We start from the raw sequence: 26,053 nt of genomic DNA, 5'->3' as shown, positions 1-26,053 counted from the left end.
CGGTTGCCATAGTGACATTCTCTGGCAGTCCTGCTGTTATACCCAATCCTCCTACTGGGGACTGACCCCATTCCCGTTGCCATGGTGACTGAGCCTAACTAATATTGTCCTGTGATGGGACTGAGATTGCCCCCTCCCCATTTTCCCAAGACAGCATAGCTTTCTCTATCTCTTCCCAGTCAGGGCCTATCAGGTCTGGTACCCTTGCCGAGTCCGACAGTCCCAAAGGTCAGCTTTGGAGGGTGTCACCCTTCACACATCCCTGATGCTCTGGCAAATCCTTTAATAAAAGACTTATATATTCACCCTCATTTTCCATATTAGGGCATTGAAGCTCAGTGGGACTAAACTCATTAACAACAGAACTAGTATAAGAATTCATGTCCACAGGGTGTTCAGCTTTTATGGTTGAACCTTCCCCACCACCAACCCCATTATCTGAAAAGAGGAAAACCCAGACTCTGAGACTCAGCAGGACTTCGCCTAAGACCTCATGGCCTCAGGCCTCCTTTTTGAAAGAAATGGCAGAGTCCCAGCTCCAATTAGGCCCTCCATCTCTATTCCCAGGCTCTCCCCAACAGAAAAAGTAGGGCTTAGCTCATTTCCAAACAAGAATTTATTTTCTTTCTTTTCATTTTCATTTTTTTTTTCTAAAAAAAAAAAGTACCAGGTACAATTTTTTTTTCCTGTGTTTTTTTCTTTTTTCAAGTTTCAGCAAATGCTTGTTCCCCTCAGCCCAGCCCCAGGAGTCACGTCTAAGGCTGGGTCAGAGTCTAGAGTGGAACATGGGGAAGTTGGGAACCACATGATATAGTTTGAGGGGTGCCCCTCACCCCAACTGAGGTAGGTGGGTCAGAATCTGGCCAGGTGAGAGGAAGCACCCCAGTCCTTGGCCCTGACGCTGCACCCTGAACACCTTTCTCAGTCAGGACCCCAAAGCAAGGAGACACAAGCAGAAGAGGGAAACTGGAGTCTGGAGCCCTAGATGAGGGGTGGTTAACCCCCATGTATGTGCACATGCATGCACGCTCTCTTTCTCACACACATACCACACACACAAGCTTGTATACATCCACTCACATATATATATAAGTTGGCTTTCAGAGAGGCGTCAGAGAGTAGGGGAAGTGAAAAAAATAGGGAAGGACAAGAGAAGTTGAGTGTTTGGCTAGTGACTCAGTCCTTCTGGGATAACCTCTCTGCCTCAGTTCTCCCTCAGTTTCTTCATCAACATCTTGAACTCCTGAAGTTGGAGCAATATCTGAAGTGGGAAAGGAGGAAGAGCAATGCCAATTATCAGGTTTGGGAGGTTACCAAGGCATCCAATCTGAATAAATTATAAATTAAAAATAAATAAAATAATAAGTGGCCCCTGCCCAGGACAGGGAGGCAACGCTGGCATGACTTGCCTGGGAACTTGGGGCAACATCAGGATAACTCCAGTTCCTCCCCACTACCTAAGCTGGCCTGGGAATTTTAAGGAAGGGGGCAGGCACGTGGAGAACCCAGAGTAGGACAGATTATGGTAAGGATCAGAAGCTTTAAATACCCAAATAATCAATTTGGGCATAAGCATGGCGAGGGTTTTAATTCAAGCCTGAAAGGTCTCTCGCCAACTCTCCATGTGTTTGCTTTGTCCAGAATGAAGCAGGATGGGCTGGTCTTTGGCCCACATGGGTTCAGGGCACTGGCAATTAGGGCAAAGGTGAATAACGTGGATTGTGAGGGGCCTCAGTCACAGCCTGCAGTTTGTAGGGGAGCCCTGTGTCCAGTTCCAGGCTCCGGCGGGAAAAAAGCAGGCGGATGTCTCCATGCAGGCTTAAGCGGCCTGAGCGGGAACTCCGGAACCTGAGGAGGAGAGGATGATCAAAATAAAGATCCAGACAGTAGAGAAGCAAAGAGAGATCCTGGGTTGGGGAAAGGATACCTGGGCTTCCCCAGCTGTCTCTGGGCCCTGTCCTCACCTGAGGTGCAGCAAGTAGCAGAGGAGGCGGCGGGTGGGGCTAGCATTTCCCTCCTCACCCACAGGCACCAAAAAGAGACGATGGCGCAAGAAAGTCATGTGGGCAGCAGGTATGTCCGAGAAGTCAAAGGTCACAAGGAACATTTTCACCACAGTCTGGTTGGGGTTAAATAAGGTCTGGGGGCAGGACAGGAAAGGTTGGTAAGGTGTAGGGGCTGTTTTCCTCTCCCGTCTCCCACTCTCCCTCAGAGAAAACTCACCACTTGGATGGTGCCCACCTTGGGCACGCTGTAACCCTTCCTCCCCAGGGGGTTCAGGTCCACGACGCCCTGGGAAGGCCATGAAGCCATCAGCCAAGGAGGGCACTGGAAGAGCCCTGAATACTCATCTATCTCTACTCTGTGACCTGGGCCCTGGCCCCCACTAGAGTTCTCTCCCCCCTCCCCCGCTCTGATTCTCTTCTAGGTGAGGAACACCTAAAGAATATCTCCTGCCCCCAATCCTCATCCTTTCCAGGAGCTGATTTTGGGTTGACATTAGATCATACCAGAAAGGGGGCCGGGGCATTTTGCTCAGAAACATCAAAGAAGGTGACAGTGACAGGCAGGGTGACATGCTGGGGACAGTAGGATCCACTAGCTCCAATCTCTGCGGTGAAGCCCTCAATGTGGCCAGATGCTGCAAAGCGTCCTCGAAGCAATGATTCCTAGGGTGGGAAAACACACTATGAAAGAGATACCAGCTCTTTTCCTTATCCATCCAAGCCACAATCCACTATCCCACTTCCCCCAAGAATTCCCAGTCATGGAATCCAAGGGTAACTACCTCAAAGTTGCCCAACAGGGTACGGCTGATGGCAGGGGTAGGAACAGGGGAGGCACTGGGGGGGCTCAGCAGGCCTGGGCCCTTCCGGAGGCTTCGAAAGGAGCTCCTGGTGGGGCAGGGGACATACAGTGGGTTGGCTTGAGGTTTTCTGAAATGCCTACTCATGTCTGCAGACTCCACCCTTTTCCATTACCCAGGGCTCCTGCCCTGGGGTCCCCTACCCTGGGGTGAGAAAGAGGATTACAGACTTCTCTCCCCATTTTCCAGGGACAGGGCAGAGGAAGAAGCTAGTCACTTACAGCTTCAGGCGACGGGCACCTTTCAGCCTCCGCCCCATAGGACTGCAATCTGTGGGGTCCTATGTAGAGAAAAGATTGGGGGGAAAATTGGGTAAAGGCCAGGAATTTTGGGGGATGCAGGGGTTCATTACAAGCTCTTGTAGGACCATCCTCCCAAGCCTTCACCTTTTCCCATAAAGGAGGGGTTGGGCACAAAATGGGAGGGGTATTACAAAATACAAACTTCCAGTTATAAAATAAATTACAGAATATAAGGTACAGCATTGACAATAGAGTCAATAATATAATACTGTAACTTTAATACAGTGACAGATGATTACTAGACTTATTATGGTGATTACTTTCTAAGATATATAAACATTGAATCACTATGTTGTACACCTAAAGCTAATATAATATTGCATGTCAATTATAATTTATTTTTATTTAATTTATTGTCTACATAGATCCTAGTGTTGCCCTGATTGCATCCCCCTGTCAATTATAATTTTATTTATTTTTATTTTTTTCAATTATAATTTTAAAAAACAGCAGACCACCTCTTCTCCTGGCTTACCAGTACAGGCTCCTTAGGCCCAGGCAGCAGGTGGCGCCAGAAGGGTGTGGCTTTGGCATCAGAACTGTTGGCAGCAGGAAGGTGACCCAGGGTTCCCCGGCGCCTCTGAGGGGCTGGCCCCTCATCTTCAGAGCTGACATCCAGGGCTTCTCCAGCAGGAAGCAGCCTTCGCTTGGTGTGGCAGGGGCCTGGAGGTCCAGGGCCAGGGGGAGTGTGCTCGGGACTGTGCCCATTGGCAGTGCCAGGGGACTCCCTAGGCCAGGGGCTGCCCCCATTACCCACCCCAGCCACTGGGCTCTTACCCCCTATTTGTGCAAGACTGTGCAAATCAGTGTCAAGTGTGTACAGCTGGCCTGGAGGGGCTTGCCCTGGGGACTCCCCCAGGGACCCCTGTCCCCCTGGATCTTGGGAAGCCCAGTCTCTGGTGTGCAAAGTATTGCAGGAAGCATTTGATGAGAGCCAGGGGGAACTCTGGGCCCCTGAAGTCCAAGGTGAGGTGGAGCTACCTCCCTGTTCTACAACACACAGGCCATGATGGCAGAAATGCTGGCTGGCCACACCCAGCCCCAGCCCCAGCCCCTCTGGGCCTAACAGTCCCACAGTAGATGGTTCTTCAGGGGGTTGTCCCTCTCTGGCCCCCAGGCCAGGGCCTCTTTTCAGCTCCCGGGGACCCTCAGTAAGTGGGGATGGCCGTTTCAGGGCCCTATGAGGCTCGGAGGCACCAGCTGGAGAGGAAAAGATGGATACCTGGTAGACCCCGGGGGATGTCGCCCCTCCTGCTGGGCTGTAGCCCATGAGCAGGCCACCCTGGAGGGCCCCCTGCCTGACTGCAGGCTGCGAAGGGCCAGCCTCTGGCTCTGAGGATGGAGATGGCTCCGCCTGCACGTGGCGCATGAAGTCCCCCCTTGGATCAGGGGGGGCCCCCCTCACAGCCTTTATGCTGGGCCTGGGCTGGGGGGCCTGGGGACATCTGTGCAAAAGAAGAGAAGAAGAGGTGGTCAGAGGAATCAATTTGTTTTCTCCCTCTCTGCTGAGTTTCAGATCCTTCCCTGGCCTGAAGAGGTAATCTTGCAGGGTTCATGGGAATATACTGTCTTTATGCCCAGATGTATTAACAGAATATTCAGGGTCCTTCCTTCCTTCCTTCCCTCCTCCCTCCCTTCCTTTTTTATAAGAGAAAGTTTATTTAGAAAGTTAAAGAGGCATGGGCCCTGGCCGGCTGGCTCAGCGGTAGAGCATCGGCCTGGCGTGCAGGAGTCCCGGTTCAATTCCCGGCCAGGGCACACAGGAGAAGCACCTATCTGCTTCTTCACCCCTCCCCCTTCCTTCCTCTCTGTCTCTCTCTTCCCCTCCCGCAGCTGAGGCTCCATTGGAGCAAAGATGGCCTGGGCGCTGAGGATGGCTCTGTGGCCTCTGCCTCAGGCGCTAGAATGGCTCTGGATGCAACAGAACGACGCCCCAGAGGGGCAGAGCATCGCCCCCTGGTGGGCGTGCCAGGTGGATCCCGGTTGGGTGCATGTGGGAGTCTGTCTGACTGCCTCCCCGTTTCCAGCTTCGGAAAAATGAAAAAATAAAATCTCTAAATGTTTTTAAATAAATGTAAAAAAAAATCTCTAAAAAAAAAAAAAGAAAGTTACAGAGGCAAAAGAAGAGCCCTTGGAGCTTAGGAGAGAGAAAGGTAAAGGTAATGCAGTCTGGGGGGAAGAAAATGGGGATGGAAAAGGCACAGGCATGTTCCCAAGAGGAAGAACACGCTAGCTCAGATTTCTTACTGGGCTTGCTTGCCCTCCCTCTCCCTGGCACTCACCCCGATGAAGAGGCCTTAAGCCTAGCTGAGTGTTCCCTCTTCCTGACTGATGCCTTGTTCTCCTAGCTTGCAGTCTGGTCCATGCCTGCTGCACTGGCAAGGTGACTGCCACCATTCCGTGCAGCTCCTGGGCTCAGCTGGACCCTGAAGAGAGAAAAACATACATAAGCCAGGATGCCTACAGTCAGTGGTAAGACTCTTCTCCAATTATGGGTTAATAGAGTATACCCCAGGACATCCTCCCCCTTATGAGGAGCTCTTCAAAAACAGAGGGGGCAGTCTTGGGATTCAGGCCCCCGAGGGTAAGCTGGGCTACCTAAGGAATCACAGAGAGGTAGGTCTTGGCTTAATATAATAAGAATCTGATAAATTGAGGCGGGATGACCACTTGTCAAGGCTAACACCTTGGGGACGCATGCCCTGTATGGGGGTGGGGTGGGAGGAGGGATAAGATACCCCAAGATCCAAGAGACTATGCCAGCTGAGAGGTGGCTAGGACAAGAATTTAACTCTCCTAGACAAGTTGCACAACTCCTTCCCACATGTCTATCTCCAAAGAGACAAGTGCCACCCCAGAGCCCTAAGAGCAGAGATCTTACAGAAACTCTCCCCCCATCAGCACTCCTCCAAGGTACAAACCTCAGGTCAGCTCAAAGTGGGCCCTTCAGACTTAAAACTACCAGTGGACCCCAACAGTCTGTCCCTTTAACAGGAGGCAACAAATCACACCATAAACAAGTATGGGGGGGAGGGGTGATACTGCCAGAGGCACTACTCCTCCCCCTGGGCCCTGCAAACTAGAGATAAGACCGTGGCAGTCAGACAGCTGGAAACAACTACCTTTCTACTCCTCTCCAACACATCCAACACATATGCAATACCCAAAAACCCAAACCACTGCTTTTCTGCCAGAACACAAGATGGTTTTCATCAATTAGTCCACCCTAAGGAAGCCATACTGGGTGAGGGAAATGTCAAAATGAAGATCATTTTCCTTTATAGAAGGAAATACTTCTTTTGTGGGCACTAGCCTTTGCTGTCTGATATCCAAAATGCCCTTTCCACTTCAAAAAATGCCTCCTGTTTGTCTACTCAAGACCTACCTTTCCTCTTCGGCTTGGCCAAATGTCATCCCCTCCAGAAAGCCTACTCTGCCACACCAGATCACGGATCCCTATCTCTCCTCTGAGACCTCACCTATGGCAGGGTCACTATGTCCTATAATCCAGTGACAGTTCTGCTTACTCTGTGGGTAAGACACCTTCTAGAGTCCGTAGGGTTCTTGAGGATAGGTCTATGCTGCTCTACTCTGTCCAACTCCAAGCACAGGGCTAAGCACATAGCAGGGCTCAAAAAAAATGGTATGCAAGCCCCAGAGATCTGGGCAGCAGTCCTGACAATGCACAGAAAAACTTCCAGGATGAGAGAAGCAGAGCTTAATTGTACAGGGAGAAGGAGAATCAGCAAGAACAGAGGTGAGGGTGGTGGACTGAGAGAAAGAGGAGATTTGTACCCAGGGACTGATAAGCTCTCTTACACTAAGTTCCCATCATTCTACCCCACACTATCCTAGATCATCAAGTTCTCATTAGAACTGGGATCTCTTAGAAAATTCTAGTTCCCTGTGGTGAGTGGGATGGCAAGAAAGGGCAGAATGCCAATGGCTGTGTTGTCAGATGGTATAACCTGTACTCTCTCTACCCAAGCCATACAGAATCAGGGAGGGCCTTTTCCTTAGTACTTCTACCTCCAGATCATCCCAGTCAGCTTCTTCAGCCCTTGCCCTCAGGAAGCTAGGTGATGACATGATGCCCTACTTGACCCCAGCATGCCTGGCACCTACTTATTACCCCAGAGCCTTCTCAGTTCCTGTCTTTTCAATGAGAAACTCTGAGACTCACTTCACTGCCACTCAGCCAGTCTGGCTCTACCATGGCTTCAAGCTGACTCATGGGGCAGGACTGCAGGGGTAGGGTAGGCCAAACCTCCTTTCTGTGTAGGGGGTGGGCAGCAGCTGGCGTCAAACAGTTGTGTCGGGCTTTGGCTGGCAAAGACTACAGCTCCCAACATGCCATGGGAGCAAGGCCAGCAAAAACAACAAGTCCCAGAATACCATGGGGTCTGTACCCTTAAGACACCTGCTAGGCCTGGGAGGTGGGGGTAGGTGGGTGTTGGTATAGGCACAAGCTCCCAGGCTCACTCTCCCCTTCCCTTCAGTATTAAAAATATCCATTTCTACTCTGAACAAAAGGGAGAGGAAGGAGAATTCCTCTCCATGTGTTTACCACCCTCCTCCTGTTCAGAAAACTGCTGTCAGCTGCTCTACATTTAGTCCTTAGACACATGCACACAAACTAGGGGGCTTTTTTCTATACACCATCACTGTGGGTAGGAAGGTCAACCACTGCTCTCTCACCACCCTTTTGGCCAATGGCCTAGAACCCTTAACCTTCAGTGGAGAGGGAGCAGATCTCAGCACCTCCTCCAAACTGAACCTGGCAAACTCACCCCTGTTCCTGGACTCCTTATTCTGTAAGATCCTCCCACCCCCAACCCCTGCTTAGCCTCCCAGGTCCTTTCTTACCCCTTTCTCCCCACAGCCTGGGACAGGCCCCATTCCCTGCTGGAGCTTCGTAGATTTGCTCTTTCCCCCTAGTACACACTCACCCCGCTCCCAAATTGGCTCCGCCACGGCGGTCGCTGCTCCGGGCCCCTTCGTCCCGTCCCTCCCCTCGAATCCCCAGTAATCCCCGACACGGGCCCCCAACCCAGACAAAGGGTGGCTCAGGCTGAGCCTTGCTCTGCTAGGCTCTTTTCTGTTCAGCTTCGTGTACAACACTAGCGGGCCCTGGCGCCCGCAGCCCCCCAGCCGCTGCTGCGCCCCTCCCCGCGACTGTCCCTCCCCGTGGCCGCCCGGGCTCCGCACTGCCTACTCTGCTGCCCCTCTGACTCACAGGCCATTTCCTACCAGCTGATGGGGCTCCCCGCCCCGCCCAGCGTCCCAACACCCCCACCGCAGCTGCAGCGGCCGCCACGCCCCCCTTAAACCACGCCTTCCATGGCAGCGACCATGCACATTGGCCCATAGGAGGCCAGCCTCCCACGACCTCAAGTGTGAAGCACGCCCCCTTCAAGAGGTGCACGCCTATTGGTCCACATAGGGGCAGGCCTACCAGGGTCGCCCCGCCCACCTCCTTAACCCCTCATCTGCTGGAGTCCAAACCATCTCTCTGCCCAGCCATTTAACCCTTTCAAAGGCATAGACCTTCCCTCCCACCCTTGCCCTTCCTCTTCAGAGACTAGTTAATAAGATGCCCCAGGGCTTTCCTAGACACAACTGGACAACCTCCAAAATCCGTCTGCTTTTCCCACACCAGACCCCAATATCTTCACTCCCATTTATCTTTCCCCACGTTGCAAACCAGAGCTCCAGAGACCAGAAAACTGTTGGAGCCTGGAAGTTTCCTTCATGCCAGAGCAGATGAAAAAGTCCTGAAGTGAGGTACTATCCTAACATTGAGAAATGGTATTCTTTCTTCTCTTACTCTATATTGATGTTCTTCTGCCTTCATTAGAGGGACCTCAAGAACTCCTGAGAAAGGGTTACATTTTACCTTTTTTTTTTTTTTTTTTTTTACAGAGACAGAGAGAGAGTCAGAGAGAGGGATAGACAGGGACAGACAGACAGGGACGGAGAGAGATGAGAAGCATCTATCATCAGCTTTTTGTTACGACACCTTAGTTGTCCATTGATTGCTCTCCCATATGTGCCCTGACCGCGGGCCTTCAGCAGACCAAGTAACCCCTTCCTCAAGCCAGTGACCTTGGGTCCAAGCTGGTGAGCTTTTCTTGCTCAAGCCAGATGAGTCCGTGCTCAAGCTGGCGACCTCGGGGTCTCGAACCTGGGTCCTCCACATCCGAGTCCGATGCTCTATCCACTGCGCCACTGCCTGGTCAGGCAGAAAGGGTTACATTTTAATTCAGAGATCTAAACATCATTCTTTGTGTCTCTGAACTCCCATTCTGAGATTAGTCTTCTTCATCCCTTCTGCTAGTACTCTTTCTATTCAGAGGCTCCTGCTCAAGGAGGCAGGACATCCATGGGAAGTGGGATAGGAAGGATTCTGTCCAGAGTGGGCAGAGTGGGGGAAATATACCCAACTCTTGTGATGAAGCTCACCCCTATGACTCACAGCTCCTTTGAAACTCCCCACCCTGCCCCTGAGTCACTGGGCCCCAGGCCTAGCCCAGACCCAGCTGAATTAAGTGGCAACAGAAACAGCATTCCTAATTCTTGTCCTTCTATTCTTTAAATGACCAGGATGGAAACCTCTCTAAAGATTAGACATTATAAGAAACTTTTCAGAGGGGCTGTGCTAGGAGAAAGCTAAAAAAATAGCGCTGTCTACCTTCCTGTCTGCACTTGTCAGCAAATCAAACAGTTGGAAATTCAGGAGGCTTTTTCTCCAAGTCTTCCACAGAAGCAGGAGGCAAAACCCAAACTAAGGCCCTGGAGAATTAACATCAGTCAGAGAAGCTCCCTGGTTGTGCCTCCAGAAGTGGGGGAGTCTGTTCTCTAGTTCAGAGGCCACAAAAGGCCCAAGGTCCTTGTTTCTACCATGCCTGTGCTGTGGGCTCCAAGGGCCCTGAAGTTGTCACTGGATAGTAAAAAGATGTTCCCTCTCCCTACTTCCTCCTGGTGCCCTAGACTTATGAAGGACAAGCAAGTAACTGACAAAGAACCCAGTTGCCATGGAATGACTTCCTTGCTGGTTCCCTATTAGTAAGAAACAAGAGTAAATAAATTTTCAGCGCCCTGGACAAAATTGCAGAGTACCAATGTAAGACTCTTCTTGCCTTAGTAAAAGCTTGCTAGTAGACACAAAGTGCTGTATTAAAAAATTATTCCCTTGGTGACCCTTCCTTGTTCTCTCTTAGTACCGCTACCATAGGCCTAGGCCTGGTAACCTGCAAAGGTCGGGCCTCAGTAATTCAGAGGAAAAGATCAAAGATGTTCTAAGCCTCAGTGTGCCCGGGAAAAGCAGCATGGTACAATTAAGAAGCCTTACCTAGCTGCCCTATTTCCCTGCTTTATTTTCTTCATAGTCATTATAAACAGCTGACCTCTCTCTCTCTCTCTCTCTCTCTCTCTCTCTCTCACACACACACACACACTTTTTCCTCCTACTATAATGGAACCTCCATTGAGAGCAGTAACTTTGTTTTGTTCATGCTGGTATTCCCAGAATCAACATCAGTACCTGGCATATAATAGGTGCTCAATAAACATCAGCTGACGGAAGCAATAAGCCCTGGACTGAGTGAACAGAAATCAGGAGATCTGGGTCCTAACTCCTGCTCCTTTTACTTTGAAACCCGAGAAAATCATTCTCTTTGATGGTAAATTTCCAAATCTGTAAAAAGAGAGATCTGCATAATTGATGACCACTGAAGACCTCTACAAGTCTAGCTTTATACTGTTATAATTCCAACGGCTATTGTTCACTTATATCCATTTTCAGAAGATGGGTCTGAGCAGCTGAATGCCCTGCTGCTTGTACAGAAGCAGAAAGGCTATATACTACAGTCTCAGCACAGAAAACCAAATGCCCTTTCTCTTCATGCCCCACCCACTCACACAAATGCCTCAATCCTGAGGAAGCTGGAGTGAGTCTGCCCTAGGCCCGCCTCTCTGACAGACAGTCTAGAAAGCTGTGTTGCCATAGCAATCAGCTCCTCCTCAAAAGGCATCAGCCTGCCCTTTTTTACCCCACCCTACCCTACGGCTTTGTCTGGCCTCAGCACCCCCTCTCTCCCCAGCCAGTCTCTCAGCTAGCAGAGGCTGGCTTGGGGCCCCTTTCAACAACACTGTCACACTCATTCAGCCACTGTGTGGAAGGCAGGCCTTTCCCACCGTCTCCTAGTAGCTCAGAGGTAAAAAGAACTCTGGCACTACATCAAGTCCCCTCAGGAAACTAGAGGAGCCCCCAAGAGGGCTAGGCTCTAGTCTCAGTTCTGACAGTCAGCTCCCAAGCCAGGAGTGTGGGAAGCCATTCCCTCTTTCTCACCCAGTTGAAGCTGCAATCTCACATCCCATTCCTAGTTCAGCCTACAATTGTGGCCCACCTCTCAAAACAGGTCAAATACCTTCAATACTCCTCACTATGTTCTTCCTCAAATTTTTGAGGGCCCTAGGGCTTCTCACCCAGGAGAAGGGAAAAGGTGGAGAAAATCAGTTTGTGGCAAGTGGTAAAAATATGGCTACCAGTCATTGGGGGGGGGGGGGGCTGTTGAGAGAGACTTTGATAGTATTGATGAATGGGGTTTAGGCTTTGCTGCTGGTTATTAGGGTCTCTGGCCATTGAGTACAAAGTCTGATGCAGGGCACAGCTCCTACACGGGCAAGGAGCAGGCCAGGCCCCAGGGTGAGGAAGGAAGTGGGAAATGAGCACACCCAGAGCATAAGGGCAGGGCAAGGGGTGGGGGGGGGGGAGGGGAAAGACAGGGACCAAGGCAAGCTCCTGGGAGGAACAGGAACTAGAATGGGGGGGTTAACAGGAACCGAATGGGGGAAGGGTCTCTAAGGGCACCAGCTAGGGAAAGAAACCCCAGTCTCAGCCATACAGAACCAAAACAGACTGAGGAGAGTCACACAAGCCCTGGTAGCAAGCAGGGCCTGGGTCCTCTCAAAGACTGCTCAGGCCAGAAGGTGGAGTTAGGAGCTGAGGAGTCAGGAGCAATAGAGACTGTATTTCTCACCCCTCTAATTCCATCACCCTCATTCACAGTACACATATTCCTAGAGTCTCTACAACGCCCCAGACTATTACTTTCTCAAAACACTAAAGGTTCTCCCCCACCAATTGGGGCCTACAACCCCTTCCCCTCATACAGTTCCCAGAGCCCTATACCTTCTTTTTCCAGTCCCTGTCGTTCCCACACTCTGACCATCAGCCCATAACCACACAGCATCCTGTTCCACCAAAGAACCTTCGGATCCCCACCCCCTCAAGTATCGCCTCAAACCTCCACTTCAGACAGACCTCTCCCCTTCACATAGTATCTTCCACCCCCACAAAGTACTCCCGTCCCCACCCCACAAGAGATCCTGAACAGTGCATCTCCTTGCCCACACATTGAGCCCCAAATTCGTCTCCCAACTGTCTTCCTCCTCCCAGATCCACTTTTCCCCTAACTTGTCCCCCACCTCCTCATGTATGCGCAAGCGCACCCCCGTCCTTGTCCGTTCTTCCACCGACACCCTGCCCCACACCTGTAGTTCCGTGAAATTCCGTTGCACCTGAGAAGGTAGTGGACTGGTGTAGTTACCAAGCGGCCCTAGCTGCAGCCTCGGCCTGCAAACCTCGCCCCTTAGGTCAGAGCCCCGCCCCCGCAACTCCCGGACCCACCCTCTCCCTTGTCCCACCTCCCACCTTCCCGGGGTTCGTCCCCTTCCCTAGTTTCTTTAATTCCTCGGGGTCCACCCCTGTAACCCAAACCACGCCCCTCTCAGGCTCCGCCCCTCCTCGTCTGCTCTACGTCTCTGCAGGATCCTCCGCGTGTCCCTGGCCCTGCCCACTTTTGGTCTCTCCGCCTTTCACGAGGATCCGCCCCCTAGAATTCCAGCCTGGCAGAACCAGTGCCAGCTCGCCTTCCAAATCTAGCCCCCTCCCTTGTCAGAACCTCTCCTCCCCCCACCCCTTCTCCTGCTCGCATCACCCAAGCATTCGCGCTCCAGCCTGGGTCCGCTGGCTCTGATTGGCGGTAGCGGCCGCAATGGATGGCTGGGAGACAAAGTGATTGCTGCAGGTCGCCTGAGGTCCCACCCCGGCCACGTGCGGCTTCTGTGATGACAGGTCTAGAGGGGCGGGGCCTCACACTGCTGGCTGTGGATCTAGGCTGACCCGATCCTGGCGGGGGTACGAGCAAGAACTAGAGCCAGAGCGCTAGCCTGAGAGCTCCGAACCTGACCTGGGCTCTCCCCAGGCTTTGGCGTTGGTATGAGCTGCAGGAGGAATTTGAACCTCTTTGTGGAGCAGTCTGGGGTAGCAAGCGCATTTGCCCTAATGGAGGAGGTCTGTGTTGTTTGCGAAGTAGTATGCAAGGAGTCTCAGGGATGGTGAAAATGGGGAAATCTGGGAGGTGGTGTCTCAAGTTTGTGAGGTTGACGGGTTTCTGCAGCCAACATGGTGCGGCAGATTCTGAGTTCTCGGAGATGGGGAGGTGAGTCAGAGAGGAAGTCTGTGAATTTTAGAAGCCTATGTTTTAAAACGGAGATAGCAGAAAAATCTCTGAAGAAAAATAGAGCCTTTGCCTGGAACAGTTATTGAGTGAACTTGGAAACACATATGTTCTGTAATTTAATTAGCTTTGAATCTTCTCTCCCAACTCCCCTAATTCCCCTGGTTCCCGAGGTAAAAGCAGAGGAGGTCGACGCGTATTAGCTACCGGTAGATGGCAGCAAAGGACTCTTGCGGAATTGAGTGAACCGATGGCTTTGTGGTAGGTCGGACCTGATCAAATCTCTGATTGTAAACTTTAGGTCTCTGTGACTTTCGATGAGTAGTTAGTTAACTTATGATAGTTTACTGGACACTAATGGTGTATACGGGAATTGTTTTTTCCTCTGTCCTTAAGAAACTTGTTTTAGATAGTCATACAAATACCTATGTAATCCCAAAGCGAATAAAGTTGAAAGGGCATTGTGTAGTGGATTGGAAAAACCCAAATTTGAAGTAATTTGGGTTGGTCTTGAACTTTGGGTATTGGGCAGTTACTAGATGTATGAGTTTGGGTAAATTACTTGATTTTTTTAGAAATAAACTTTTAATTTTAAAACACTTTTAGATTGTAGAAAATTTGTGAAGATAGTGCAGTTTCCATATACCCCATATGCAATTTTCCTTTTTATAATATATGTAAACTTTTTTTTAAAAGGTTTTTTATTTGCCTGACCTGTGGTGGCGCAGTGGATAAAGCGTCGACCTGGAAATGCTGAGGTCGCCAGTTCGAAACCCTGGGCTTGCCTGGTCAAGGCACATATGGGAGTTGATGCTTCCAGCTCCTCCCCCCTGTCTCTCTCCTCTCTCTCTGTCTCTCTCTCTCTCTCTCCCCCTCTCTCTCCTCTCTAAAATGAATAAATAAAATAAAAAAATTAAAAAAAATAAACGGTTTTTTATTTATCCATTTTTGAGGGGAGGGAGGGCAGGAGCAGGAAGAATCAACTCCTGTATGTGCCTGGAACAGGTAAGCCCCAGGTTTTGAACCAGCAACCTCAGTGTTCCAGATCAGTGCTTTATCCACTACACTACCACAGGTCAGGCCCAATTTCCCTTATTATTAACATCTTACATTAGTATGGCTCATTTGTTACAATTAATGGACCAATATTAATATATTAACTAAAGCCTATACTTTATTCTTTTTTTTTTTTTTTTACAAAGATAGACAAAGAGTCAGAGAGAGGGACAGATAGGGACGGACAGACAGGAAGGGAGAAAGATGAGAAGCATCAGTTCTTCATTGCTGCACTTTAGTTGTTCATTGATTACTTTCTCATATGTGCCTTGGCCAGGGGGCTACAGCAGAGTGAGTGACCCCTTGCTCAAGCCAGTGACCTTGGGCTTCAAGCCAGCAACCATAGGGTCATATCTATGATCCCGCGCTCAAGCCAGCTACCCCATGGTCAAGCCAGCGAGCCCGCGCTCAAGCCAGTTGAACCCGCACTGAAGCCGGTGACCTCGGGGTTTTGAACCTGGGATGTTTTGAACCCAGTCTGATGCTCTATCCACTGCACCATTGCTTGGTCAGGCTCATATTTCCTTAGATTTTTTTTTTATCTTATGTCCTTTTTCTATTCCAGGATCCTATCTCGGGTTACGTATTACATTTAGTTGTCATGTCTCCTTAAGCTCCTCTGGCTGTAACAGTTTTTCAGACTTCCTTGTGTTTAATGATTTTGATAGTTTTGTGGAGCATTGGTCAGGTATTTTGTAGAACGCAATTCAGTTGGTATTTGTCTAGTGTTTTTCTCATGATTAAACTGTGGTTATGCATTTTGGAATGGAATACCACAGAGATCAAGTGCCAGAGTATCCCATCATATCAATCTCTGTATATGTATATGTGGTATGTTTACATACACAATATTGCCATTATACTGTATATCTGTATTATAATCTTTTTTAAAAATCAATGGCTCCTAAACATTCTGAGTCTTTACTCTTCTATAAGATTTAAATTTTTTCTTCATGAAAAATTTTCAGCACATACAAAGTTATAAAGAATACTATAACAAACATCCCATTATTCTCCTACAGCTTTATCAAATCTTAATGTTTTACATTTACTTCAAATTCTCTTTTAAGGAAATCAGTATTTCAGATTAAGTTGAAACTTTTATATACTCCTTAATCTCATTCCCTTCTCTCCCTCTTTCTTTACTTTCTCTCCCCAGAACTAACCACTATCCTGAACTGGTTATCTTTCCTTTGCATTATTTTTGTGTGTGTGACAGAGACAGAGAGAGAGACAGAGAAAGGGACAGATAGGGACAGATAGACAGGAAGGGGGAGAGATGAGGAGCATCAATCATTAATTTTTCGTTGCAACACCTTAGTTGTTCATTGATTGCTTTCTCATATGTGCCTTGACTGAGGTAGGGGGAGCTACAGCAGATCAAGTGAACCCTTACTCAAGCCAGCAACCTTGGGCTCAAGCCAGCAACCTTAGGTTTTAAGTCAGTGACCTTTGGGCTCAAGCCAGCAACTTTGGGCTTCAAGCCAGCAACTTTTGGGCTCAAGCCAGCGACCTGCGCTCAAGCTGGTGAGACCCTTGTCAAGCTGGATGAACATGTTCAAGTCAGCGACCTCAGGGTTTCCAACCTGGGTGCTCTGTGTTTCAGTCTGATGCTCTATCCACTGTGCCACCGCCTGGTCAGGCTCTTTTCTTTGCATTTAAAAAATAAATTTAGTGACTGATGTACATGTATTTCTATTGGGTAGATACTTAGCAGCAGAATTGCTGAGTCATGGGACATGTATTTGTTCAGCCTTAGTAGATACATGTTCCCAGTATATTTTCCAAAGGGATTGTAGCAGTTCCCGTTCCCACAACAATATATGAGAGATCTAGTTTCTCCACTTCCTTGGCAACACTTGATGTTGTCACCCTTTTTAATTTCAGCTGTTCTTGTATATAGGTAGTGATATCTCATTGTGGCTTTAATTTGCATTTTCCTGATAGCTAGGAAAGTCCAGGTACATTTATTTATTTATTTATTTATTTATTTATTTATTTATTTATTTATTTTCGGTGAGAAGTGGGGTGGCAGAGACAGACTCCCACATGTGCCCTGACCAGGATCCTCCCAGCAAGCCCCCTAGGGGTGATAAGGTGTTGCTCCATTACTCAGCACGGAGTCTTTCTTAGCACTTGAGGTGGAGACCATGGAGCCATTCTCAGTGCCCTGGGGCCAGCTTGCTCCAATCAATCTTGGCTGTAGGAGGTGAAGAGAGAGAGAGAGAGAAGTGAAAGGAGGAGGTGTGGAGAAGCAGATGGGCGCCTCTCCTGTGTGCCCTGACTGGGAATCGAACCAGGGACATCCACAAGCTGGGCTGACACCCTACCACTGAGCCAACTGGCCAGGGCCCCAGGTACTTTTTTATATATCTATTGGTTACCTTCTTTTGTGACCTGCCTGCCTGATGAAGTCATTGTCCCATCTTTTCATATAGTTATCTGGCTTTTTGCTATCTGTAGTTCTTTGTATATTCTGGTTATGATTCTTTTGTTAAAGAAATCCAACGTAGCAAGACCTGTGGTGGTGCAGTGTATAGAGCATCCGCCTGGAATGCTGAGGTCCCTGGTTTGAAACCCTGGGCTTGCCTGGTCAAGGCACATATGGGAGTTGATGCTTCCTGCTTGTCTCCCCTTCTCTCTCTCTCCTCTCTAAAATGAATAAAGTCTTATAAAATATTTTTTAAAAAGAAATCTAATGTAAATACTTTTCCCCCTGTGTAGCTTGCCCTTTTATTCTCTTAATGGTGTCTTTCAGTAAACAAAAGTTCTTAACTTTAATATAATCCAATTTCTTTTTGTAATGTCCTTAAAAAATAAAAATCCAGTTTTTTTTGTTGTTGGTTCTTTCTTTCTTTCTTTCTTTCTTTCTTTCTTTCTTTCTTTCTTTCTTTCTTTCTTTCTTTCTTTCTTTCTTTACAGAGACAGAGAGAGAGTCAGAGAGAGGGATAGACAGGGACAGACAGGAACGGAGAGATGAGAAGCATCAATCATTAGTTTTTCGTTGTACATTGCAACACCTTAGTTGTTCATTGATTGCTTTCTCATGTGTGCCTTGACCGTGGGTCTTCAGCAGACTGAGTAACCCCTTGCTCAAGCCAGCGACCTTGGGTTGAAGCTGGTGAGCTTTTGCTCAAACCAGATGAGCCCACGCTCAAGTTGGCTACCTTGGGATCTCGAATCTGGGTCCTCTGCATCCCAGTCGGACACTCTATCCACTGTGCCACTGCCTGGTCAGGCTTGTTTTGTTTTTTGTATTGAGAGGCAGGAAGGCAGAGAGACAGACTCCCACATGCATATGGGGATCCATCTGGCAAGCTCCCTACAGGGTGATGCTCTGCCCACCTGGGGCTGCTGCTCCATTGCTCAACAACTAAGCTATTTTAGTGCCTGAGGTGAGGCCATTGAGCCATTCTCAGTGCCTGGGGCCAACTTGCTCGAACCATTTGAGCCATGGTTGTGGGAAGGGAAGAGAGAGAGAAAGAGGAGGGAGATGAATGGAGAAGCAGATGGACGCTTCTCCTGTGTGCCCTTACCAGGAATTGAACCCAGGACTTCCACATGCCCTGCTGACGCTCTACCACTAAGTCAACTGGCCAGGGCCATCCAATTGTTTTTACCAGCAAAAAATAGGTTTATTCAGGAATAGCAGAGAATTGTAATTTAGATAAAGCATGCTATAGCAAAATATATAGGTAAGTCCAAGCAAACAAAGGAGAGGAACATGACTTTATAGAGGAAAAGAAGGAAGTTGGGAGGAGGTGCTTTGAAAGAAAGTCCAGTGGATAAAGGCAGAGTTCAGGGTGGTAATGGCTTTTCATTGGCTCTCTTCCTTCTGGGGTGTATAATTGACATCAAGTGGTAGTATGCAAGAGATCTACCTTCTAGCCCCTGCACTCCATTTTAAAGAACTTTAAAAAAAAAATTTTTTTTATTTGTATTTTTCTGAAGTTGGAAATTGGGAGGCAGTCAGACAGACTCCTGCATGCACCTGACCAGGGTCCACCAGGCACGCCCACCAGGGGGCGATGCTCTGCTCATCTGGGGCGTTGCTCTGTTGCAACCAGAGCCATTCTAGCGCCTGAGGCAGAGGCCATAGAGCCATCCCCAGTGCCAGGGCCAACTTTGCTCCAATGGAGCCTTGGCTGCGGGAGGGGAAGAGAGAGAGAGGAAGGAAAGGGGGAGGGGTGGAGAAGCAGATGGGCGCTTCTCCTGTGTGCCCTGGCCGTGCACTCCATTTTAAATGAGGTTTCCTTTATTCAGTTTCAGTTAATGATTAATGTATTTTATGCTCTGTTTAAGAAATTTTGGCCACCTGGCCTGTAGTGGCACAGTGGGTAGAGCATCAACCTGGAATACTGCGGTCACCAGTTCCAAACACTGAGCTTGCCTGGTGAAGGCACATACTACAAGCAACAGGCAAGTAATAAACAAATAGAGTGAAGCAACTATGACTTGATACTTCTTGCTCCCTACCTACTCTGTAAAATCAATCAACAAAAATATTTTTAAAAAAGAAGTTTTTGCTGCCTGACCCGGCAGTGGCACAGTGAATAGAGCATCGGACTGGGACGCGGAGAACCCCAGACTCGAAACCCTGAGGTCTCCGGCTTGAGTGCGGGCTCATCTGGTTTGAGCAAGGTTCACCAGCTTGAGCCCATGGTCACTGGCTTGAGCAAGGGGTCACTCGATCTGCTGTAGCCCCCCAATCAAGGCACATATGAGAAAGCAATCAATGAACAACTAAAGTGCTGCAACAAAGAATTGATGCCTCTCATCTCTCTCCCTTCCTGTCTGTCTGTCCCTATCTGTCCCTCTCTGTCTCTCTCTGTCTTTGTCACAAAAAACGTTTTTGCCTACATCAAGATAATAAGTGTATCCTCATGCTATTGTCTATAAGCTTTACTATTTTATCTTTCAGTAACCATCTGGAATATATTTTGTGTATGGTGTGAGGAAGGAGTCAATATTCATCCCCCCCCAATATAGTTACTCAACTGTTCCAGCACCTTTAAAAAAAAATTTTTTTTAAATTCATTTTAGAGAGGAGAGAGAGAGTGAAAGAGAGCAAGAGAGTGAGAAAGGGGAGAGGAACAGGAAGCATCAACTCCCATATGTGCCTTGACTAGGGTTTTGAACTGGTGACCTCAGTGTTCCAGGTTGACGCTTTATCCACTGCGCCGCCACAGGTCAGGCCCTGTTCCAGCACCTTTTATTGAAAACACTGTCAAAGTACAATTTCAAAAATGTTAAAAAGCAAGATTGTTATAAGAATATAAAATGAACTCATGTCAAAGATTTCTTTAATTAAAAGAGGAATAAGCAGGATGGTAAAAAGCATGTTCAATGAACATTTGGGAAATTAGATATTATATTAGTTAGAGTTTGGGGATATATATAGGTACAAAGAGAGAAATATTTTTCTTTTTCTTTATTTTTTTAAAAAATTTATTTATTTATTTATTTATTTATTTGAGAGAAAGAAAGAAAGGTGCAAGGTGTGGGTAGTGGGAAGCATCAACTCATAGCAGATACTTCTCATATGTGCCTTGACTGGTCAAGCTCAGGGTTTTGAACTGTGACCTCAGCATTCCAGGCTGATGCTTTATCCACTGTGCCACTGCAGATCAGACGAGAGATTTTATTATAAGCAGGATTGGCTCACAGGATTATGGAAGCTGACATCCCAAAATTTGTAGCTGGCAAGCTAAACCTACAAACTAAGCAACTGAGCTACCCAACCAGGGCCAGTTCTTTTTTTTTTTTTTTTTTTTTTTTTCTGAAGCTGGAAACCGGAAGAGACAGTCAGACAGACTCCCGCATGCGCCCGACCAGGATCCACCCGGCACGCCCACCAGGGGGGACGCTCTGCTCACCAGGGGGCGATGCTTTGCCCCTCTGGGGCATCGCTCTGTTGTGACCAGAGCCACTCTAGTGCCTGGGGCAGAGGCCAAGGAGCCATCCCCAGCGCCCGGGCCATCTTTGCTCCAATGGAGCCTCGCTGCGGGAGGGGAAGAGAGAGACAGAGAGGAAGGAGAGGGAGTGGTGGAGAAGCAGATGGGCGCTTCTCCTGTGTGCCCTGGCTGGGAATTGAACCCGGGACTTCTGCACGCCAGGCCGACGCTCTACCACTGAGCCAACCGGCCAGGGCCTCAGTTCTTCTTTAGTAACATTCTTTGAAGGTAAAACTGACCAGAAAATGACCCCAGTCCCTCTATGCATTCATTTTGGTACATCAACGTATTAAGGAACTCACCTGGAAAGTTGATGAAGATTCTACTGAGACCCTGTCCGGAAACCTCTTCTAAGATTCCTACCTGCAGAAGACAGATAAAAACCCTCAGAGGATGGGGCTGCAATCTCCTTGGAGAGCTCCCATACCCTTCTCGGAGGCTCATACTATTTTTTAAACTCTGAGGGCGGGGCATAGGTCTTGTAACTAGAAGACAATGGGCAGCAAAATCCCTGAACCTGTATGCAAGGTCCCTTCTCTCTGTCCTTTTAGTGAGCCAACAGCACCTCCACCTTAGCTTGTATCTTTTCAATAACATTTCTAGAGAACCAAAGCAACCCTACATATGCTCTCTCTCGTTGCTTCTTCTATCCTAAACCCTTTTTTGTTTCACTGCCCCCAGGTTTAATAACTAGACTTTCAAAATCACCCGGTCTTATGTTGTGAAATCTTTCTAGTACCTTACATACCACCAGCCAGCCTGAGGCAGACCCACTCAGACCTGGTCTCCATCTGGTAACAGTTTTAACTTTTTACATAATGAGTTTGAGTTACCAGAGAAATATTCAGGGGGAAAAAAATGAGCAGGTTATTGGATATATGGGTCTGCAGATGAAAAGACAGTCTGAACTAAAGCTATAGATTTGAAAACTATTGATATACATGGATAGCATGTATCTGTGGGCAAGGTTTAGAGTTTGTAAAGGAAGAAAAAAAGAGGTATACAGAAACTTGGGGCTCTACTTCACATCTATGGTAAGTAATTTGAGGAGGAAAATGAACCTGAAGTTGATTAAGGAGGAAGGGGGCCCCAGTTCTTGTATGTATGTGTGTTGGGGGTGAAGGCAGGGTTTGGTGTGTGCCAGAGAGCTCCTCCTGGTGACTTGACCTCTAGGAAGGGCTATATCTGTCCTGAGTTCCTTCTCCCTACCACGCCCTGTCCCCATACCCCTCCATCCCAACCAACCTCCCTGCTAGATTTTTTTCAAACCTAGACATGAAATTCTTTATTTTCCCTTAAAACTTTTCATGGGAGACATTTATAAGTGACAGGTTTTACTGAAGCTCTGGGGGTAAAGGGTATGGATCTATGTACACAAACATCTTAAAATTGAATATTTGGACATTTCCTTAAATATTCTGAAAATTTTCAACTATCACACACTATTTTTTTGTTTTGTTTTGTTTTGTTTTTGACAGACAGAGGGAAAGACAGGGACAGACAGGCAGGAAGGGAGAGAGATGAGAAGCATTTTTCGTTGCAGCTCCTTAGTCTCCTTAGTTGTTTGTTTTTGGTATTTTGTTTGTTTTTGTTTTAGGTTTAGAGTTAGGGTAAGGGTTAGGGTTAGAGTTAGATTTTAGGGTTAGGGCTAGGGTTGGGGTTAGGGTTAGGGTTAAGGATAGGGTTAGGTTTTAGGGTTACTGTTCGGATTAAGGTTAAGGTTTTGGATTAGGGTTAGTGTTAGGGTTAGGGTTAGTGTTAGTGTAAGGGGTTAGGGTTTAGGGTTAGGGTTAGGTTTAGGGTTAAGATTGGGTTAGGGGTAGTATTAGGGGTTAAGGTTAGGGTTAGGGTTAGGCTTAGGGGTTAGGTTTAGATTTAGTGTTAGGATTAGGGTTAGGGTTAGAATTTAGTGTTAGGGTTAATATCTGGGTTAGCATTAGGGTTAGCATTAGGGTTAGGGGTTAGGTTTGGGTTTGGGTTAGGTTTAGGGGTTATGGTTATGGTTAGGGTTAGGGTTAGGATTTGGGTTTAGGGTTATTGTGAGGGTTAGGGTTAGGGTTAGGGTTGGTTTAGGGTTAGGGTTTTGCTAGAGTTAGCGTTTGGGTTAGGTGTTAGGGTTATGGTTAGGGTTAGGGGTTAGAGTTAGGGTTAGGGTTAGGCATTAGGGTTATGGTTAGGGTTATAGTAGTTTTAGGGGTTAAGGTTAGGGTTAGGGTTAGGAGTTAGGGTTAGAGTTGGGTTAGGGATAGGGTTAGGTGTTAATATTAGTATTCGTGCTAGGGTTAGGGTTATGGGTTCCATTAGGTTTAGTGTTTGGATTAGGGTTAGGGTTAGGGTTAGAGGTTAGGGTTAGGGTTTGGGGTAGGGTTAGATTTTAGCGTTACGGTTAGGGTTTGTTTCAGGTTAGGGTTAGTGTTAGGGTTCAGATTCGGGTTACATTTAGGTTTCAGATTAGGGTTAGGGTTAGGGATAGTGTTACTTGTTTTGGTTAGGGTTAGGGCTATTTATTTATTTTTATTTAGACAATTAAATTTATCAGGGTAACATTTGTCAACTGGAGTACATAGATTTAGAGATAACATATCCACATCATTTGGACAATCGATTATGCTGTATACCCATCACCCAAAGTCAAATCATCTTCTGTCACCCTATATTTTGCCTCTTTAAGCCCCTCCACTTTCCCTCAACCCCCTCTCTCTCCAGCCTTCCCTTTCTCTGGTAACCACTGCACTTTTATCTATGTCCATTAGTCTCAATTTTGTGTCCCACCTATGTATGGAATCATACAGTTCTTAGCTTTTTCTGATTTACTTATTTCACTCAGTATAATGTTATTAAGGTCTATCAATGTTGTAAATGGTACTATGTCATCATTTCTTATTGCTGAGTAGTATTCCATTATAAATATATATAAATATCACATCTTCTTTATCCAATCCTCTATTGAAGGACATTTTGGCTGCTTCCATGTCTTGGCCCCCATGAACAATGCTGTGATGAAAATGGGGGTACACATGTCTTTACATACCCATGTTTTCAAGTTTTGGGGGTTTATACCTAGTAGAGGGATTGCTGGGTCATATGGTAATTGTATTCCTTTTTTTTTTTTTTTGTATTTTTCTGAAGCTGGAAACGGGGAGAGACAGACAGACTCCCGCATGCGCCCGACCCGGCACGCCCACCAGGGGCGACGCTCTGCCCACCAGGAGGCGATGCTCTGCCCCTCCGGGGCGTCCGACCAGAGCCACTCTAGCGCCCGGGGCAGAGGCCAAGGAGCCATCCCCAGCGCCCGGGCTATCCCTGCTCCAATGGAGCCTCTGCTGCGGGAAGGGAAGAGAGAGACAGAGAAGAAGGAGGGGGGGTAGAGAAGCAAATGGGCGCTTCTCCTATGTACCCTGGCCGGGAATTGAACCCGGGTCCCCCGCACGCCAGGCTGACGCTCTACAGCTGAGCCAACCAGCCAGGGCCGGTAATTGTATTCTTAATTTTTTGAGGAACCACCATACTTTCTTCCATAATGGTTATACTAATTTACATTTCCACCAACATTGAATGAGGGTTCCTTTTTCTCCACAGCCTCTCCAGCACTTGTTATTACCTGTCTTGTTGATAATAGCTAATTTAACAGGAATGAGGTGGTATCTCATTGCAGTTTTTATTTGCATTTCTCAAATAGCTAGTGAAGATGAGCATTTTTCATATATCTGTTGGCCATTTATATTTCTTCTTGGGAGAAGTGTCTGTTCATGTCCTTTTCCCATTTTGTTATTGGATTGTTTGTTTGGTTGTTTATTGCTGAGTTTTGTGAATTCTTTATATATTTTGTATGTTAGCCCCTTATCTGAGCTGTTGTTTGAAAATATCATCTCCCATTTAGTTGGCTGTCTATTTATTTTGTTGATAGTTTCTTTTGCTGTGCAGAAGCTTCTTAGTTTGGTGTGGTCCCATTCATTTATCTTTGCCTTTATTTCCCTTTCCTTTGGGATCAAATTCATAAAATGTTCTTTATGGCCAAGGTCCATGAGTTTAGTACCAATGTTTTCTTCTATGTAATTTATTGTTTCAGATCTTATATTTAGGTCTTTGATCTATTTTGAATTAATTTTTGTGCAAGTAGATAAAGTGTAGTCAAGTTTCATTCTTTTGCATGTGGCTTTCCAATTTTCCCAGCACCGTTTATTGAAGAGGCTTTCTTTTCTCCATTTTGTGTTTTTTGCTCCTTTATCAAAGATGATTTGACCATATATATGTGGTTTTATTTCTGAGCTCTCTATTCTATTCCATTGGTTTGTTTGCCTATTTTTCTGCCAGTACCATGCTGTTTTAGGTGTTTTTTTTTCCTTTTCTTTATTTATTCATTTTTAGAGAGGAGAGAGAGACAGAGAGGGGGAGAGAGACAGAGAGAGAGAAGGGGGGAGGAGCTGGAAGCATCAACTCCTATATGTGTCTTGACCAGGCAAGCCCAGGGTTTCGAACCGGCGACCTCAGCATTTCCATACCATGCTGTTTTGATTATCATGGCTGTGTAGTATAGTTGAAGTCAGATATTGTAATGCCTCCAGCTTCATTTTTTTCCTTAGGATTACTTTGGTTATTCGAGGTTTTATGTGGTTCCATATAAAACTGATGATTTTTTTGTTCCATTTCTTTAAAAAATGACATTGGAATTTTGACGGGAATTGCATTAAATTGTATATTGCTTTGGGTAATATGGCCATTTTAACTATATTTATTCTTCCTATCCACTAACAAGGAATGAATATTTTTCCATTTCATTGTGTCTTTTTCAATTTCCTTTAATAATGCTTGTGGTTTTTAGTATATAGGTCCTTTACAATCTTTGTTATATTTATTCCTAGGTATTTTTTTTTTTCATTGCAACTGTAAAAGGGTTTTTTTTGGGGGGGAGGTTTAGTTCTTTTTCTGAGGTTGTTGGCATATAAGAAAGCAATAGATTTCTGTATATTAATTTTGTATCCTGTGACCTTACTGTATTGGTTTATTGTTTCTTTCTTTCTTTCTTTTTTTCTTTCTTTTTTTTTTTTTTTACAGGGACAGAGAGAGAGTCAGATAGAGGGATAGATAGGGACAGACAGACAGGAACAGAGATGAGAAGCATCAATCATCAGTTTTTCGTTGCGACACTGTAGTTGTTCATTGATTGCTTTCTCATATGTGCCATGACCGTGGGCCTTCAGCAGACTGAGTAACCCCCGCTTGAGCCAGTGACCTTGGGTCCATCCTAGTGAGCTTTTTGCTCAAGCCAGATGAGCCCGTGCTTAAGCTGGCAAACCCAGGATCTCGAACCTGGGTCCTTCCACATCCCAGTCCGACGCTCTATCCACTGCG

At 47.2% G+C, this 26,053-nt stretch overlaps 1 protein-coding gene and 1 long non-coding RNA gene across 8 annotated transcripts in view; one reads left to right on the top strand and one right to left on the bottom strand.

Moving 5' to 3' along the window:
- Positions 1-598: 598 nt before the first annotated feature.
- Positions 599-13,188, bottom strand: ATOSB (atos homolog B). Of its 6 annotated transcripts, none has more exons than XM_066256842.1 (9): positions 13,170-13,188; positions 5,451-5,594; positions 3,644-4,613; positions 3,088-3,146; positions 2,789-2,894; positions 2,511-2,669; positions 2,224-2,292; positions 1,965-2,140; positions 599-1,848 (listed from the first exon to the last, which is right to left on the bottom strand). In XM_066256842.1, exons 3-9 carry the CDS (start codon positions 4,535-4,537, stop codon positions 1,695-1,697), a joined length of 1,617 nt encoding a protein of 538 aa, XP_066112939.1. In that variant the 5' UTR covers positions 4,538-4,613; positions 5,451-5,594; positions 13,170-13,188; the 3' UTR covers positions 599-1,694. The 6 variants fall into 6 exon arrangements, with proteins under 6 accessions (XP_066112939.1, XP_066112936.1, XP_066112938.1 ...); XM_066256839.1 differs by lacking the exon at positions 13,170-13,188 and adding an exon at positions 12,724-12,836; XM_066256841.1 differs by lacking the exon at positions 13,170-13,188 and adding an exon at positions 12,751-12,784.
- A 150-nt stretch (positions 13,189-13,338) lies between these two features.
- The window catches only part of LOC136322818 (uncharacterized), a 30,790-nt gene continuing 18,075 nt past the window's right edge, over positions 13,339-26,053 (top strand). The window contains exons 1-3 of one of the 2 annotated variants that reach the window (XR_010728865.1): positions 13,339-13,448; positions 13,865-13,952; positions 19,050-19,160. This is a non-coding gene — a long non-coding RNA (uncharacterized lncRNA). Of the gene's footprint in view, positions 13,449-13,864; positions 13,953-19,049; positions 19,161-26,053 lie in introns of those variants that run through there. The other variant, XR_010728864.1, reaches the window with a different exon arrangement.

The sequence above is a fragment of the Saccopteryx bilineata genome, chromosome 2, assembly GCF_036850765.1.
Source record: "Saccopteryx bilineata isolate mSacBil1 chromosome 2, mSacBil1_pri_phased_curated, whole genome shotgun sequence".
In the NCBI taxonomy this organism is placed as follows: domain Eukaryota; kingdom Metazoa; phylum Chordata; class Mammalia; order Chiroptera; family Emballonuridae; genus Saccopteryx; species Saccopteryx bilineata.
Note: the sequence above shows the minus strand (reverse complement) of the source record. Positions and strands in the feature narration are given on the sequence as shown.